The 15,003-nt window shown below is 36.6% G+C and overlaps 1 protein-coding gene across 1 annotated transcript in view; it reads right to left on the minus strand.

The window, feature by feature from the left end:
- Positions 1–15,003, minus strand: part of TMEM87A (transmembrane protein 87A) — a 41,242-nt gene that overhangs the window by 11,175 nt on the left and 15,064 nt on the right. Inside the window, exons 7-13 of the mRNA XM_039232733.1 lie at positions 14,005–14,122; positions 9,359–9,420; positions 8,382–8,565; positions 7,253–7,352; positions 3,856–3,949; positions 2,347–2,415; positions 279–387 (exon numbers count right to left, since the gene is read on the minus strand). Coding sequence (XP_039088664.1) covers positions 279–387; positions 2,347–2,415; positions 3,856–3,949; positions 7,253–7,352; positions 8,382–8,565; positions 9,359–9,420; positions 14,005–14,122 — 736 coding nt within the window. The remainder of the gene's footprint in view (positions 1–278; positions 388–2,346; positions 2,416–3,855; positions 3,950–7,252; positions 7,353–8,381; positions 8,566–9,358; positions 9,421–14,004; positions 14,123–15,003) is intronic.

Consider the following 15,003-nt stretch of genomic DNA (forward strand, 5'->3'; position numbering starts at 1 on the left):
AAAAGTGTCTCAGAAAAAGAATGGAAACGGGGGAGAGATATACCAAGAGTTGAAATTATATGAAGTTGATCTTCAGCTATTAAAATAAGTGGTTCTCAAACTTTTTCTGAACCACAGACCCATTTGAGAATTTGACAAAAGTCAAAGACCACTTCCCCAAGTAAAATGTACAAAACTTTTTATTTAATTTTAGAGAGCCTACCTACGAGCTCTCAGGTTAAGAATCTCTGTTCTAAAAGAACTGCATTTAAACAGCAGGAAGCAAGTCTCCAACTTACCTGCCACTGCCAAGATAAGCGTGTTGGTAAAATGTCGGTACAAAGAAAGTTTTACAATGTTCCTCCGAAGTTTTAACAACTTCATTGTTTGAGTCAGGCTAATAAATATGTGTTTGCAGGTCAAGGAAATCAACATTCAGAAAATAACAATAAGCTAGTACACTAATCCTTATATTTCTTTGAGAATCTGGGGTCAAACTGACAGCTATGGACACCAGGCCTAACAGCTCTCACTCTCAACCTCACAAATACCCCAAGCCTCACCACGATTAGTAAGAAAGTCTTTATTTTCAATGAGACTTGAAGAGAACACAAAACTAGGATAAAGTGAAAATCAAAAGACAGGAAAAAATAAAAATTATTAAAGGAGAAATAAAGATAGGAAGAAGCTTTCTAGAGAAATAAGAAGAACCAAATGAAAGACAAAAGGAAGAAAATGAAATAAAAAGGAGTTCACAGGCAAAAATGGGAGTTAGCATCCTCTCCTTTCTTCTTTTAAGGTATTAGCTATGTTCTCACTGTCCTAACCAATCTAAAGTCATACACTCATGCCTACAACCTCCCAGAGTTTACACTCAGTCCCCTTGTGCCATGTTAAGAAACCTGCCATCAGCTGCCTGAGTTATCCACAGAATTACAAACTGGCTGAGAATCTCAGGCAGTTAGGCTCTAAAAGCAACAACTCTCTATTTTCAAGACATTATTCTTAAGTACAAGTTGCTGCACAACAACAGAGAACTAATGACTACTACAGATGATGATCTGCTCTGATGTTCAGCTTTCAGAATGAGGAGCAGATATGAAAGCCAAGTGAGCTGGAGCTCACTTCTGTCCTTTAACAGAGTGCTGGCTGCTACCTAATTACCAGGTCATCTTCTTGTATGGTTCAGTCCCCCTCCCCATATCTCTCAATATTTGTAGTAGAGGTTCACAAAGCATCCTTGAAAGGTATTGACCTAGAAAATCTTCAGCTTTTTGGGCCCAGTACACTTCAATTTCAAACATTTTTGATACAGGACAATCCCCCAAAATTCACAAAATTACAACTTTATTTACATTCAGCCCTTTATAACAATCATGGTCCATCAAGACTATAATATCACACCAATTGTATATAGGACCAAATAGCACAAAAAACAAAATAAATTTTTAAAAATCCCCAAAAGATAAAGTCCCAACGACCCGAATCCTTCATCTAATAGGTCAAGTCCCTAATAAATAAATGTTTACTCTTGAAAAGCAAGAAGAAAGGTTATTCAAATAGAAACTTGTTTGCTACCTGCTGGTTGACTTTTCCTATAAACAGATCAGTATTTATCTCAAAGAGTAGAAGTCTTCAAACAATCCCAAGTCCAATTTTAAATCAGAAGGTATAAAACACTTATCCTGTTATCCTGTATAGGTTAAAAATCAGCTAAATCTACTCAGAATTTTAAGAGTCACACAACCTTGGGGTGCCTGGGTGGCTCAGTCGGTTAAGTGTCCAACTTTGGCTCAGGTCATGATCTAGTGGTGTGTAGCCTCATCGGGCTCTGTGCTGACAGCTCAGAGCCTTGAGCCTGCTGCGAATTCTGTCTCCCTTCCTCTCTTTCTCTGCTCCTCCCAGCTCATGTTCGGTCTCTCTCTCAAAAATAAACATTAAAAAAATAAATAAAGGGAGTCAAAGAGCCTCATAGAGTTCCTAAAATCATATTTTAAGAATAAAAACATTTACATAATTTTCAAAGCATTTAATAATTGCCAGAGGTTGAAAGAAACAGTAGCCAGTGATCCTAACACTAAGTGAGATATGTAAGTCCAAAATTGAAGTGAAATCCTCATTTTAAGAAAAGCCAGAAGCTTTTATTTTGTGCTCAGTCCACAGTCACCAACTCTTGCTGCAATTTTTAAAATTAAAAATAAAATAACTCTTACCTGAGCTCTCAGGTTGTTAAGACTGAACATACCCTATTCCCAAAGGAAAGAGTAATCAACAAAACTGGTAAAAACCATTTGCAGAAAGATCAATGGAAACCCATCTCCAAGGGGAAAAATGGACCACCATCAAACAAGCCAATGAGAAGGATATCCACCAGCACAGGGCAGTGTCTAGGAAAGCCAAGGGGATAAAGGCCAAGGAAGCAAGATCAGTCTGGGCCTGCAGACAAAGAAAAAGAGGTGGTGAAAAAGATGTCTAGAGAGCACAGGAAGACACCAGCATATGATTCTGCATTTACATAATCATCTGGAATGATTTTGCACTCAAATCAAAAGAAAATAAGGAATAATACTCTGCACCTATGCCATTCTTCCGTTCTGACAAATGATCACATAGAATATACAGCTGTAAGCATTTCACACAAACTGTTGATTACAATCTCAATACAATGAAACATGCTAACTAAAAAGAGGCAAGCACCACAGAGCTCCTAGAATACTAAGATCTATGTTAAGAAGTGACCACACTGAACAGTTGTAGTGTTACAAGCCCACATCCCATTCTATCGTCGCCTATCATTGTGATTCTAGCTACATGTCTAAAAAGACCATTCTCATATTTCAAAGTACTGCAGTATTAATATATTACCAATTTCCAGAATTGTAATATAATGTAAATCTACAAATAAGAACACAGTCCAAAATAAAACATTAGGCAAATATCCGTCCCCAAAACTATGCTGCTTGTTTTGCACATTTATGTATAAAAGGTGCTATTTATATAACCCCAATTGTCCAATCACCAGGACATTATTGAAAGGATATCCATAAAATAATACAGGCATCAATTGCTGAGAGGGCCAGGTTTACTATCAGAGCCAAGGGATAAGAAAAAGACTACAGCAGCATAACAAAGAAAACAAAATTGATAGAGGGCTAAAACTGCTAAAAGTCAAAGGAAATTACACAGAACACAGTGTGATCTGAAAAACAAATATACATCAATAAAGTGTTTTATTTTAAGGGGCAATTTATTGCAAAACTTAAGGGGCTCAGTTTTCTTGAGGGCAAAATCAAATTTACAGCATTTGCCACCTTGAATCTAATGGGTTATTGCTGGGACTGATTTTTAAATAAGTAACTGCTGGAATGACCAGTTCTTCTTCTTCACACTAATCCACTCTAACATAAATTTCTTTATCATTTATATCTCAGTGCTTTGGTTTCCCTTCCTGGCAAAGGGCCATGATTTTATAATTCTCAAGAATGATGGGAAACAATTAGTTGTATATTAGAAAACCCTTTGAAACTCAAGTGGTGGCTAGCAAAGAGTACTGTCACTTTAAAACAAAAAATAGATTATGGAGCGAGTACATGACTGCAATGTTTGCCCCTTATACAAGAATGAGAGTCCACTATCAGGGAGGAAGAATAAGTAGCAATTTGGGGACAGGTGGGAAAGCATTCACTCCTGGTCACACATTAAACTTATAAAGCTCTAATAGACTAAAAAGAAAATTTGCATTACGCATACACTTTGAAAATCAGAGTTCAAAGATGACTCAGAAGAAAAAGCTCACAGACATTTCTAATTCACCCTCTCAGGACAAAAACAATGTATATGAACTGACCATACATACTCAGATTAAGGAGTACTGACCCCAGTAACTCTGAGGACCCCTTCCATGCCAGAAAACAAAAGATAGAGGGCTCCTGCTACCACAACTTTGTGAAGAGTGACTCCAAGTCGAGGCCTAAATAGGAAGCAAAGACAAGAGCTGAGTACCAATGCTACAATCTCCAAAATAAGCTAAGTAACAGCAACTCATGTTGATTAATAGGGGCCAACAACTTAGCAGAGATAAGCCAGACATACTTGATTCAGCTGAGAAAAAAAATTGGAAGAAAAATTGGTCTTAAACTAAGATAGTGGATACCTGAACTTTACATCTGGTCCCCAGTAATTGCATTTTTTTAAAAAAGGTCATTTTTATTACAGAGAATTTTCAAACATTCAATAGTATAAAGAATCCCTCAATATGTATCATCCACTTCCAGTAACTGCTAACCTATGGCCAATCCTGCCTCAATCCAAGCCTCATCCACTTCCCATCATCCCATATGATCTTTCAGCGTGTTTTTTTTTTCTTAAATCAATAAGGACTGTTAAAAAACATAACCACAATACCATTATCAAATCTAAACATTTTAACAATATAAGCAAATATCCTATTGCAACTCATTAGATAAACTGTAACATGTGTAAGCTCAGAATCCAACAAAATATAGTCTTCCGAGTAGTTTCTTCAATCTTGAATCCATGATATTCAAAATGCCATCCAATCAGAATCTACATTTTTAACAAGAGCTCCAGATGATTCATTAGTGCACTGTAAGTTTCAGATGCACTGCTGTAAATCATGTGTACCTAAGCCTAAGTGATATTTATTCCTGTATTTTTTGTTATATGCTAGCAAAGCTCCGTATGGGCAAGGATTTTTCTCCCTACTGTCATATCTTAGAAATCTTAGACTACTCCCTGGCATATACGAGGCACTCAAATATTTGTTAAATGAATTAAAGAACTAGAAAAATGAAACCCACCCCATTCCTCCAATCCCAATGAAAGCAAAAGTCCTTTAAATGAATAAATTACAAAAATTAAAACTCAGGGGTGCCTGGGATGGCTCAGTCCGGTAAGTGTCCAACTTCAGCTCAGGTCATGATCTTGAGGTTCCTAAGTTCAAGTCCCATGTCGTGCTCTGTGCTCACAGAGCCTCAAGCTTGCTTCAGATTCTGTGCCTCTTTCTCTCTCTGCCCCTCCCTTGCTTTGTACTCTCTCTCAAAAATAAGCAAGCATTAAAAAATTTTTTAATTAAAACTCATTTATTTAATCCCACTTAAAGCAAGACTCCTTGAAATAACTGTCTATACCTGGATACTCCCAACTCTTCTGCTTCTATTTTCTCTCTTGAACTCACTCCAATCAAGCTTCTATCCTAGCACTTCACCAAAACTGTCTTATTAAGGTCACTTATACCTCTCATGAAGTTAAACCCAGTGGTCACTGCTCAACCATCTTGACATGTTCACTCTGTCTTTGAAACAGTGTTCAGGTTTGCCTCTCACCACAATGGTCCTTCTCATATGCCTCTGGTCTAATTCTATTTCATCTCACTGAATTCTAAATATTTGAAAACATTCAAGGGCTCAATCCTTTGACCTCTTTTTTTTTTTTTTTTTTTTACAAATAGTTTATTGTCAAATCGGTTTCCATATAATACCCAGTGCTCATCCCCACAAGTGCCCTCCTCCATGCCCATCTCCTCCCTCCCCCCATCCATCAGTCCTCAGTTTGTTCTCAGCATTCAAGAGTCTCTCATGATTTGCCTCTCTCTTTCCCCCACCATTTCCCCGCTTCTTCTCCCCAATGGTCCTCCGTTAAGTTCCTCCTAGTCCTCCTATACTTACAAACAAATGATATTTGTCCTTATTTCGCTCAGCATAACACCCTCAAGGTCCATCCATGTTGCTACACATGGCCAGATTTCATTCTTTCTCATTGCCATGTAGTATTCCATGGTATAGATAAACCACGTCTTCTTGATCTATTTCTCCGTTGATGAAAACTTAGGCTCTTTCCATGTTTTAGCTATTGTTGAGAGTGCTGCTATGAACATTGGGGGTCCATGTGCTCCTATGCCTCAGCATTTCTGTATCCCTTGGGTAAATTCCTAGCAGTGCTATTGCTGGGTCATAGGGGAGTTCTATTGTTAGTTTCCTGAGGAACCTTCACACTGTTTTCCAGAGGGGCTGTACCAGTTTGCATTCCCACCAACAGTGTAGGAGGGTGCCCGTTTCTCCACATCCTCACCAGCATCTAGAGTTCTCTGATTTGCTGATTTTAGCCACTCTGACCGGCGTGAGGTAGTATCTCAGTGTGGTTTTGATTTGTATTTCCCTGATGAGAAGGGATGCTGAGCATCGTTTCATGTGTCTGTTGGCCATCTGGATGTTCTCTTTGGAGAAGTGCTTTGACCTCTTTTCTATATATATGCACTTTCTTGGTGATCACATTCCAGTCTTACGGCTTTACATAACATCTATATACTGATGACTCCCAAATTTATATCTTTACCCTATCTTCTCCCCTTTATTCCCTTTGGGCATCTAACAATTCCTAATCTTGACTCTACTCCAAACTTATTCTATCTAAGGTCCTTCTCAACTCATAAATGTCAATTCCATCGTTCCTTGCTCAGACCAAAATAGACGGCATCATCCTTGATTCCTCTTCTCTTTCACATCACACATTTGATCCATCGGAAAATTTCACTGGCTCCACCTTCAAAATCTGCACAGAATCTGACCACATCTTACCATCTCTTCTTCTAAGTGTACATAGAGTTCCCTCACCACCTTGAGATCTCTGCTTAAATGTCACTAAGTAAAGCTTTCCTTGGCCACTCTATTTACAACTGAAAGGTCCATTTCTTGCCTGGCACTCTCTACACCCTTCCCCTGCTTTATTTGCTCCATAGCACTTATCATTGACAGGTTAAATATTTTACTCACTTATTTTTATCTTTATCCCCTCTCTCCACAAATGTAAACTTCAGGTCTTTTGTTTATTTGCTTCTAGGCAATAAAGGGTCTAGACCACCATCTAATATATAGAAAGCACTCAATAAAATTTTCTGAATAAAAAGTAAATTATTTTCAGATTGATTTTTCAGACTGAATGACATTCCCATGAAAAAATGTGATCTGCAAAAGTATTCTGGAAGATTAAAAGTCACTGCAATTTCGCTCTAAAAGTTTGATGTTTTCATTGCCATTCATTATATTGCAGATTTTCCTGCAAATGCTTCTTGAGTTCTAAGAAGTGAAATGAAACACTTTACATTTCCTGGTTTTTACAAATCTACAAAATTTCAGATAACTGACTTATTGCAGTTCTTACATCAATTCTTTCAGAATAACAATGGAACCTGACATACTGGTACAGTTTAATCAATGTTTTAATATGTTCTTCCATATAAAAAGTTAATACTTACTTGACTATGCCGTATCCGAGGCTGACTATGATGACGAGGGTTCGAGCCAGGGAGCGTTTAACTGCTGAAAGCAGCTCTGCGAGGATCAGAGCACCCTGAACTGTGACAAAGAGGGAAAGGCGCAACTATAACCTAGGTTTGGGGAAAGGCTCAACTCTAGAATCAGGACTTAGAGCGAGATCTCCAACAGTTGTCAGAATAAGCACTGGGATTATCCTGTTCAGAGAGAATACCCCTCCTGCAATTTTTACAAATAAGCACACAAGCTAATTTTACTTACCTTTCTCATGTGAATAGCAATCTGGGTGTGCTCAAATCACCCTCCCTCCCCAACCCCACTTCATTAAAATCAGCACAACACCTCACCTACGTGGACTGTTTAGAAGACTTAGGACCTTTCCCCCATTTTTTAAAACTGAGGAACACACACTGAAAATATATAAATACATTGAATATACACATTGAAAAGCACAAAATACATACACAGTTTTCAAATCATTTTCACATCTACTATTTTCAAGCCCTTTCAAAGACAGGGAAAACTCTAATTAGTAATCTTACAATAGTAATCATTAAAAATTATTATGTCTGATGAGAAAGAACCAAAGCTATCACAAAAAACTTCAGTACAAAATATTTTGTCATTACCTGTTCACTTTAGTAACCTACGTACCCTCCTATTTTCTTGGTATTACTGTATTTTACCAGCTCTTGGACTTACTCCCTACCCCCCCACCCAATATTTTAACATCTTTGAAATCAAAGTATGTGCTATAATCAGTGACATCTTACTATTAAATTGGCAGTAATTATTTTCTTCCTCAGATGCATATAATGGTGCCTTAAAAATTAATGGTGATTGAGATTCAATGATGGTAATAATCTTACCCAAAATGGTCACTACTATTGTAACTTGTGAGAATATATCTCAGTACCATCACTCTTAAATCACTGAACCGTAAGTTATAAGGCTAAAATCAAGAGTCACAATCACACTGATTATATAATGAGGTTATTCCAGTAATTAAGTATAAAGTTAAATCCACTAATTGACTGCTGCTCTGAGTAAAACTGTCACGTCTTACCCACAAATCACTCAAAAACTGGCGAACAGTTTTTGGTTACATACCTGATTCTCCTTTGTATCGGATATTCTGAAATTCTGCATAGAAGACAGCTTTCTCAAGCATTCCCAAGAAAATGACAGCACCAATCCAAAACTGAATTCTCAGGAGATCTCTCCAGTAGCAGGCAGACCATGCCAGCCACAGAACACCAAATAGGACATATACAATGCACATCACCATGAAAAACTGTCATCCAAATGGGTAAGAAATAAAAAGGAAGATTAAGGCCAACAGCCAATTTAGAATCAATACGTAGTCTTAAACTATTAAAAAAAAAAAAAAACCCCAACATATTCTACCCTCTGCTGTTAAGAATAATTTTTTCTTTGGAGTTCCATAGTAATGTAATACAATGATCTCCTCTTGCACAGAGACTACCTAAGAACCTATGAATAAGAATATCCACTCCTCTGTATTATAAATGCATTTTCAGTTCACTATCGAAAATTACATAAATGAAGATAACACTAAAGTGGAAAAAAATATGGCAGGGTTATGATACATCTGAAGGCAATGAAACATAACAAAGTGGGAAAACTATGAAAGGAAAAAGAAAAAAAATCATGAACAAAGGAAATCTGAAAATAGAGTAAGGATATTCCTATAGACACAGACACACACAGGAGGCAGTGCCATCATTTAGTTACGTTAAATGGGATCGGAAACTATAGGGCTGTAAGAAGTGCCCCGCTTTGGATTCTAGAGAGAATGTGAGATGTGAAAATATCTTCGAGGTATTTTCCAATTCTGAAATTCCACAAGTTATCAATCTCTTCATTCTACAGATGTGAAGACGAGGCAGAGAGGGATTCATGGACACTCACAAGGTCATATGGAAATAAGAAATAAGTATAGAACTACAAGCAGTATTTTCTGAACTGTTCAGGAAGAATTCTTTAAAGAATATTGCCACAAAACATGAACAATCTTTCGAGTTAACTCATGTAATGTCAAGGTTAAAGAATGTAAGTTCACTTACAATCATCAGTGGATATTCTTCAAGCGTGAGATATTCATACGGACCCTTCACTTCAACGGTCACTGCCAAAACACATTCCTCAGAATTAATGTAAAGGATGTAGAAACTAAACAAAAACGCTGTGTAATATTTAATGAAATTAATGAAAATCTCATTGGTTATTTACTTTTAACCATTTCAATTCTGGTGAAGACTACATTTATAGAGCACTCTGAAATTCACGAAATATTCTCAAGTTTATGCTGGGTCCCACACAAGCCTCCATGGTCTGCCCCCAGTCAGTATCCTAAGTGGAAAAGGCCTCTCTTCCATATACACTTTGTTTCAAGACTAGAATGAATGTATTTCCTCCACAAAGCCTTCTGTGAGCTGCTCAACTAGAACTATAACCTATTTCCTCTAAATTCTAAACACTATTCATATGTACTTTTTCTTATAACACATAATGTGCTCTGAAAATTACAGGACTTCATTCCTTCACTCTGCTGTCCTCTTTGTCTTCTATCTATTCTTACCCAGATTTTTCTACTGCTTTATTATTTTTTACCTACTTCAATTTTATGTGACTTTGCTACATTAATGTATCATTTTCAGAAGTTCCTTACTAATAATAACAAAGTGTTTAACAATGGTAACAAGAATATAAATGACAGATTTGCCTTACAGAAATCAAACTGTATGACTATATAACTGTGATTATTTAACTGTGATTATTTTAAAATTATAATTGATAAAACTATTTGGATCGATTTTAGGTATGATTGATAAGTAAAATCTGATATGAGAAGTGATATCTATATCTAGAAATAGACTAATAACTGTCTAGAGTCAACAAAAATGTCCAAGTTTTTATCAAGCAAAAAGGACATAATACCATTGTTAAAAGTAAACCTGGTCCCCCTCACTGAAAAAAGTAAACCAAGTCCAACACTCATGCAAACAAGGAACATCCCATAATAGCAATCATAAAAATTAAAAAGATTTTTTTAACATTTATTCATTTTTGAGAGGCAGAGACTTTGTGGGGGAGGGGCAGAGAGAGGAGGAGACACAGAATACAAAGCAAGTTCCAGGCACTGAGCTGTCAGCACAGAGTCCAACACAGGGCTTGAATTCACAAACCGCAAGACCATTACCTGAGCTGAAGTAGGATGCTTAACTGATTGAGTCACTCAGGCACCCCACAATCATAAAAATTTTAAGCAGACAGACTGGTTATTAAATCTCTATCTACTTAATAAAAGAGCAAATAAAATACTTATTATTTATTACTCTATGCTAGGGTTCAGCCAAGTACAGCACGTGAGCCAAATTGGTTATCCACTTTTTATAAAGTTTTATTGGAAAACAGCTACATCCACTTACATATTATCTATGGTTGCATTCGCACAACAATGGTGGAGTTGGGTAGCTGCAGTAGAGAGAATATTTACTATCTGGCCCTTTAAGAAAATCTGGCTACCCCTTGCTGTATGCTACAATATAAAATAACATTTAGTGAGCACTTACTGTGTGACACACACTAGAGAAAACAGAGGAGATAAAAAGATACAGAAGATGTTTTCTGCTAGAAGGGAAAGTAGGAAAGCAATATGGAGAGCTATCCCTCTGAGCCAGTCCCTAAAGGATGAGTGTGTATTTTCCAGGACAAAGTAAAAAGCCATCTGGAAAGCGGAAATAACATGAACAAAGACAGGTATGAAAATGCATGATATATATTTGAAGAACATGTTGTCTGACACTGCACATAGTACCCTATAGTAGCATTCTGAAAAGAAAGCGGCAAAAGGTACATTGGGACAAACTGCAAAGTTTTATAAACCTTCCTGCAGAATGTAGACATTTTAGAGGCAATAGGGAAACATCAGGATTTACTGAAGGGAAAAATGATGGTAAAACTGTTTTAGAAAATTCTAGGAATTTCACATGGTGTAGTTAAGTCCATGCTTTAAAGTATCTTCTTCTTAGCTCCAAACAAAAGATGGATAAAACAAAATAAAACAAGGGATATAAGCTCAAAAACAAGATAAACACCTCCAAATATCAAAACTGAACAAAAACTTAGAACAATGTACAATGCTGAAGCTATGGTCATGTTTGACTCTAGGCCCAAAAAGTAAGCTATGGCAGGTGGGCTCCATCTCAGGAGTGGCGAGATCATGACCTGAGACAAAGTTGGACACTCAACTGACTGGGCCACCCAGGCATCCCTCCATTCTTTTCAAATAAAGAAGGTTGAAAAGTATATGTTGGCAAGTGCTGCTTTAGACTATTATTCATTAGAAAGCTGTGGGCCTAGAAATACAGAAGATACACATGTCTTAGGTCCAGAAACTCTGCCAGGCCATCTGTTTCCTTACCTAGACGCTATATCCCATATAACTATGGGGCATAAGACCCACTTCTGGATTGGGAATTAAAAGCATTCAACACAAGAATCTATAAAAAACAAAAATTTTAAATTAAGTCAAACAAAAGAAATATTGAAATAGCAAAGAAATAGTTGAGAAAACTAACAAAAGTTGGTTTGCTGCAATAAAAATATAGTAAAATACAATTCTATAAAGATTTAAAAAGTTAAAAAGGGAGACACATAGACAATAATAAGAGTGAGAAAAGCAGGTGCCTGAGAGGCTCAGCTGGCTGAGCATCTGACTGTTCTGGCTCGAGTCATCTCATGTTTCATGAGTTTGAGCCCTGCATCAGGCTCTGTGCTGACAGTGCAGAGCCTGCTTGAGATTCTTTCTCCCTTTCTCTGCCACTCCCCTACTTTCATGCTTTTCTCTCTCTCTCTCAAAATAAATAAAAGCTAAAAAAAAAAGAATGAAAAAAGCTATAGATAAGAGATATTTTTGTAAAGAATAATACTAATAATTTCATCATGACAATACAGTTGAAAATTTGAATGATACGGACAATTTGTCAAAAACAACACTGAATCAAGAAAAATAGAAATCACTAAAAAAACAACTTATTATTATTAAAGAAAATTAATCAGTTGTTTAAAATCTAAATGGGGGAAGAGACTGGCGCCTGGGTGGCTCAGTTGGTTAAGCGTCCAACTTTGGCTCAGGTCATGATCTCATAGTCCGTGGGTTCGAGCGGACAGCTCAGAGTCTGGGGCCTGCTTCCAATCTGTGTCTCCCTTTCTCTCTGCCCCTCCCCTGCTTGCTCTCTGTCTCTTGTCTCTCAAAATAAAGACATAAAAAACATTTTTGTAATAAAAAAATAATAAAATAAAATCTATATGTGGGAAGAGAAAAGAACATTAGGCCAAAACACTATCATTAAGTAACTTCTACAAAACATTCAAAAACTGGATCATCCAACCTTACAAACACTATTCCACAGAATTTAATAACAGGGGGCATTCTCCAACTCATTGTATTAGACTAGCATAACCTTGATGCTAAAAACCAAAGATGACAGTATGAGGAAAGAAAAGTATAGGGGTGCTTGGGTGGCTCAGTCAAAGGAGCACCTGACTTCAGCCTGGATCATGAACTCATGGTTTGCGAGTTCAAGCCCTGCATTGGGCTCTGTGCTCTCCATGCAGAGTCTGCATTGGGTCCGCTGTCCCTCTTTCTCTCTGCCCCTCTCCTGCTCGCTCTCTCAAAAATAAATAAAACATTTTAATAAAAAAATATATGTTATAAAAAAAAAGAAAAGAAAATTATAGGCCAATCCTACCATAAACATAGACCAAAAATTACAAATAAAATTCTGGAAAACAGAGGCCGTGTGTGTGTGTGTGTGTGTGTGTGTGTGTGTGTGTGTATCAAGACCAAATATTGACAGAGGCCAACTGTGTGTGTGTGTGTGTGTGTGTGTGTGTATCAAGACCAAATATTGGCATCTCAGAAATTCAAGAATGGTTTAACATTAGAAAATCAGTTTAATATAACACATCACATTAAGAGATTAAGTGGGGGAATCTACTTGATCAGTTAAATCAACACAAAGCAGTTGATAAAACTGAGCATTCATTCTTCATACTAAAAAAGGGGGGGAAATTCACTTAGTAAATGAGAAAAAGAAAGAAACATCTTTAACTACACCGAGTATCTTGAAAAGTCTACAATAAACATAATGAATGGTGAAATGTGCTAATATTGTCATTAAAGTCAAGAGCAAGAGAAGTATGGTAGTTATCACTGTTCCTAGTCAATATTCTACTTGTGAGAAAGGAGGGGTGGGAAGAAAACTACAGAGAAGGAAGAAGGAAAAAAGAAAGAAAGAAAGAAAGAAACTAGAAAAAATAAGACAGGTTAGGAAATGACCACAAAATTCCAAGTAAGGAATGGTGACCCATGAACTGGGTTAGTAAAATGAGAAAAAACATTAAGTAAAACTGAGACATAAAAAAATTTGAATTCAATTAATTCAAAACTTGCAAGTTTTGAGTTGGTAATCAAGTTTTGCTGAGTCTATTTTCAGGATACTGAGAACATAATACCAATTAAAAAATTTTAAAACAGGAGGATCAAATGAAGGAAAATGAAGAAAACATATGCAAAGTACCTAATACTGTCCGGTACATAACACACATTCTTAATTATTCCCTCCCTTAAAGCAGTTTTACACTACCCATTATGCATGACAAAACTAGGTAATACGAATGGTAAAGAGGAACAAAATGTACTTACTGGTAAAAAGATTACTAAGTGGATTTTCTTTTGAGGATTCCTTTGAGGGTGAAATGCCAACATGTACAATAAAAATGTATGGTGCATCTTGCCAAGTTTTCAGTGGATCATGCATTGCCTGGAGAGAAAAAAAGAAAACATCAAATCTACAAGTATTAAAACCTAAGAACACATGTTAATATAAAAATCTTGTTCCAGAATGTACCCTGAAACATGGATGAGTTCTTCATTTTCATTCATTAAAATAGTAGGCACAACAAAACAAACAGGTCTATAGTACATACAATAAAGTTAGACTATAAATTACTATAAGACAGAACATCTTATATATTTTTATGCACAAAGAAATCACATATTTAGGGGCACCTGGGTGGCTCAGTTGGTTAAGCATCTGACTTCAGCTCAGGTCACGATCTCATGGTTTGTGAGTTCCAGCCTCACATCAGGCTCTGTGCTGACAGCTCAGAGCCTGGAGCCTGCTTCAGATTCTGTGTCTCCCTCTCTCTCTGTACCTCCCCTGCTTGTGCTCTCTCTCTCACAAGAATAAATAAAACATTAAAATTTTATTTAAAAAATCACATATTTAACACTTACTTACAAGGAAAACCTCAGCTAAAAAATCACTAAATTGAATCTGTTTCATTAGCCATGCTAGAATATTTGGTTATATTTTACACGGATAAACTAAAAAGATTTAAATCACCTCAAAACAAAACAATAACACCCATGATGCTGACACCAAGTTATATTATAAACACTAATTCCTGAATTAATTCCCTTTGTTCAATGTTCTTCTCAAGACTACCAGAATTTCTGATAAGGACTCACATCTTTATCAAAAATTTAATCATGGCTGGTCTATGTGGAAAGAAAAAGTTACTGTTCCTCAACGTAAACGAAGTAGAGGTAACTGCCTCCATGTTTACGAAATTGGTTACTTGGGAAGAATCTAATCCAAGGCCAGTTAGTTTATACATAGCCTCAGCAAAAAGCCTTGGA

This window comes from Hyaena hyaena, unplaced genomic scaffold (assembly GCF_003009895.1).
Source record: "Hyaena hyaena isolate Hyena2069 unplaced genomic scaffold, ASM300989v1 scaffold_70, whole genome shotgun sequence".
NCBI lineage: Eukaryota > Metazoa > Chordata > Mammalia > Carnivora > Hyaenidae > Hyaena > Hyaena hyaena.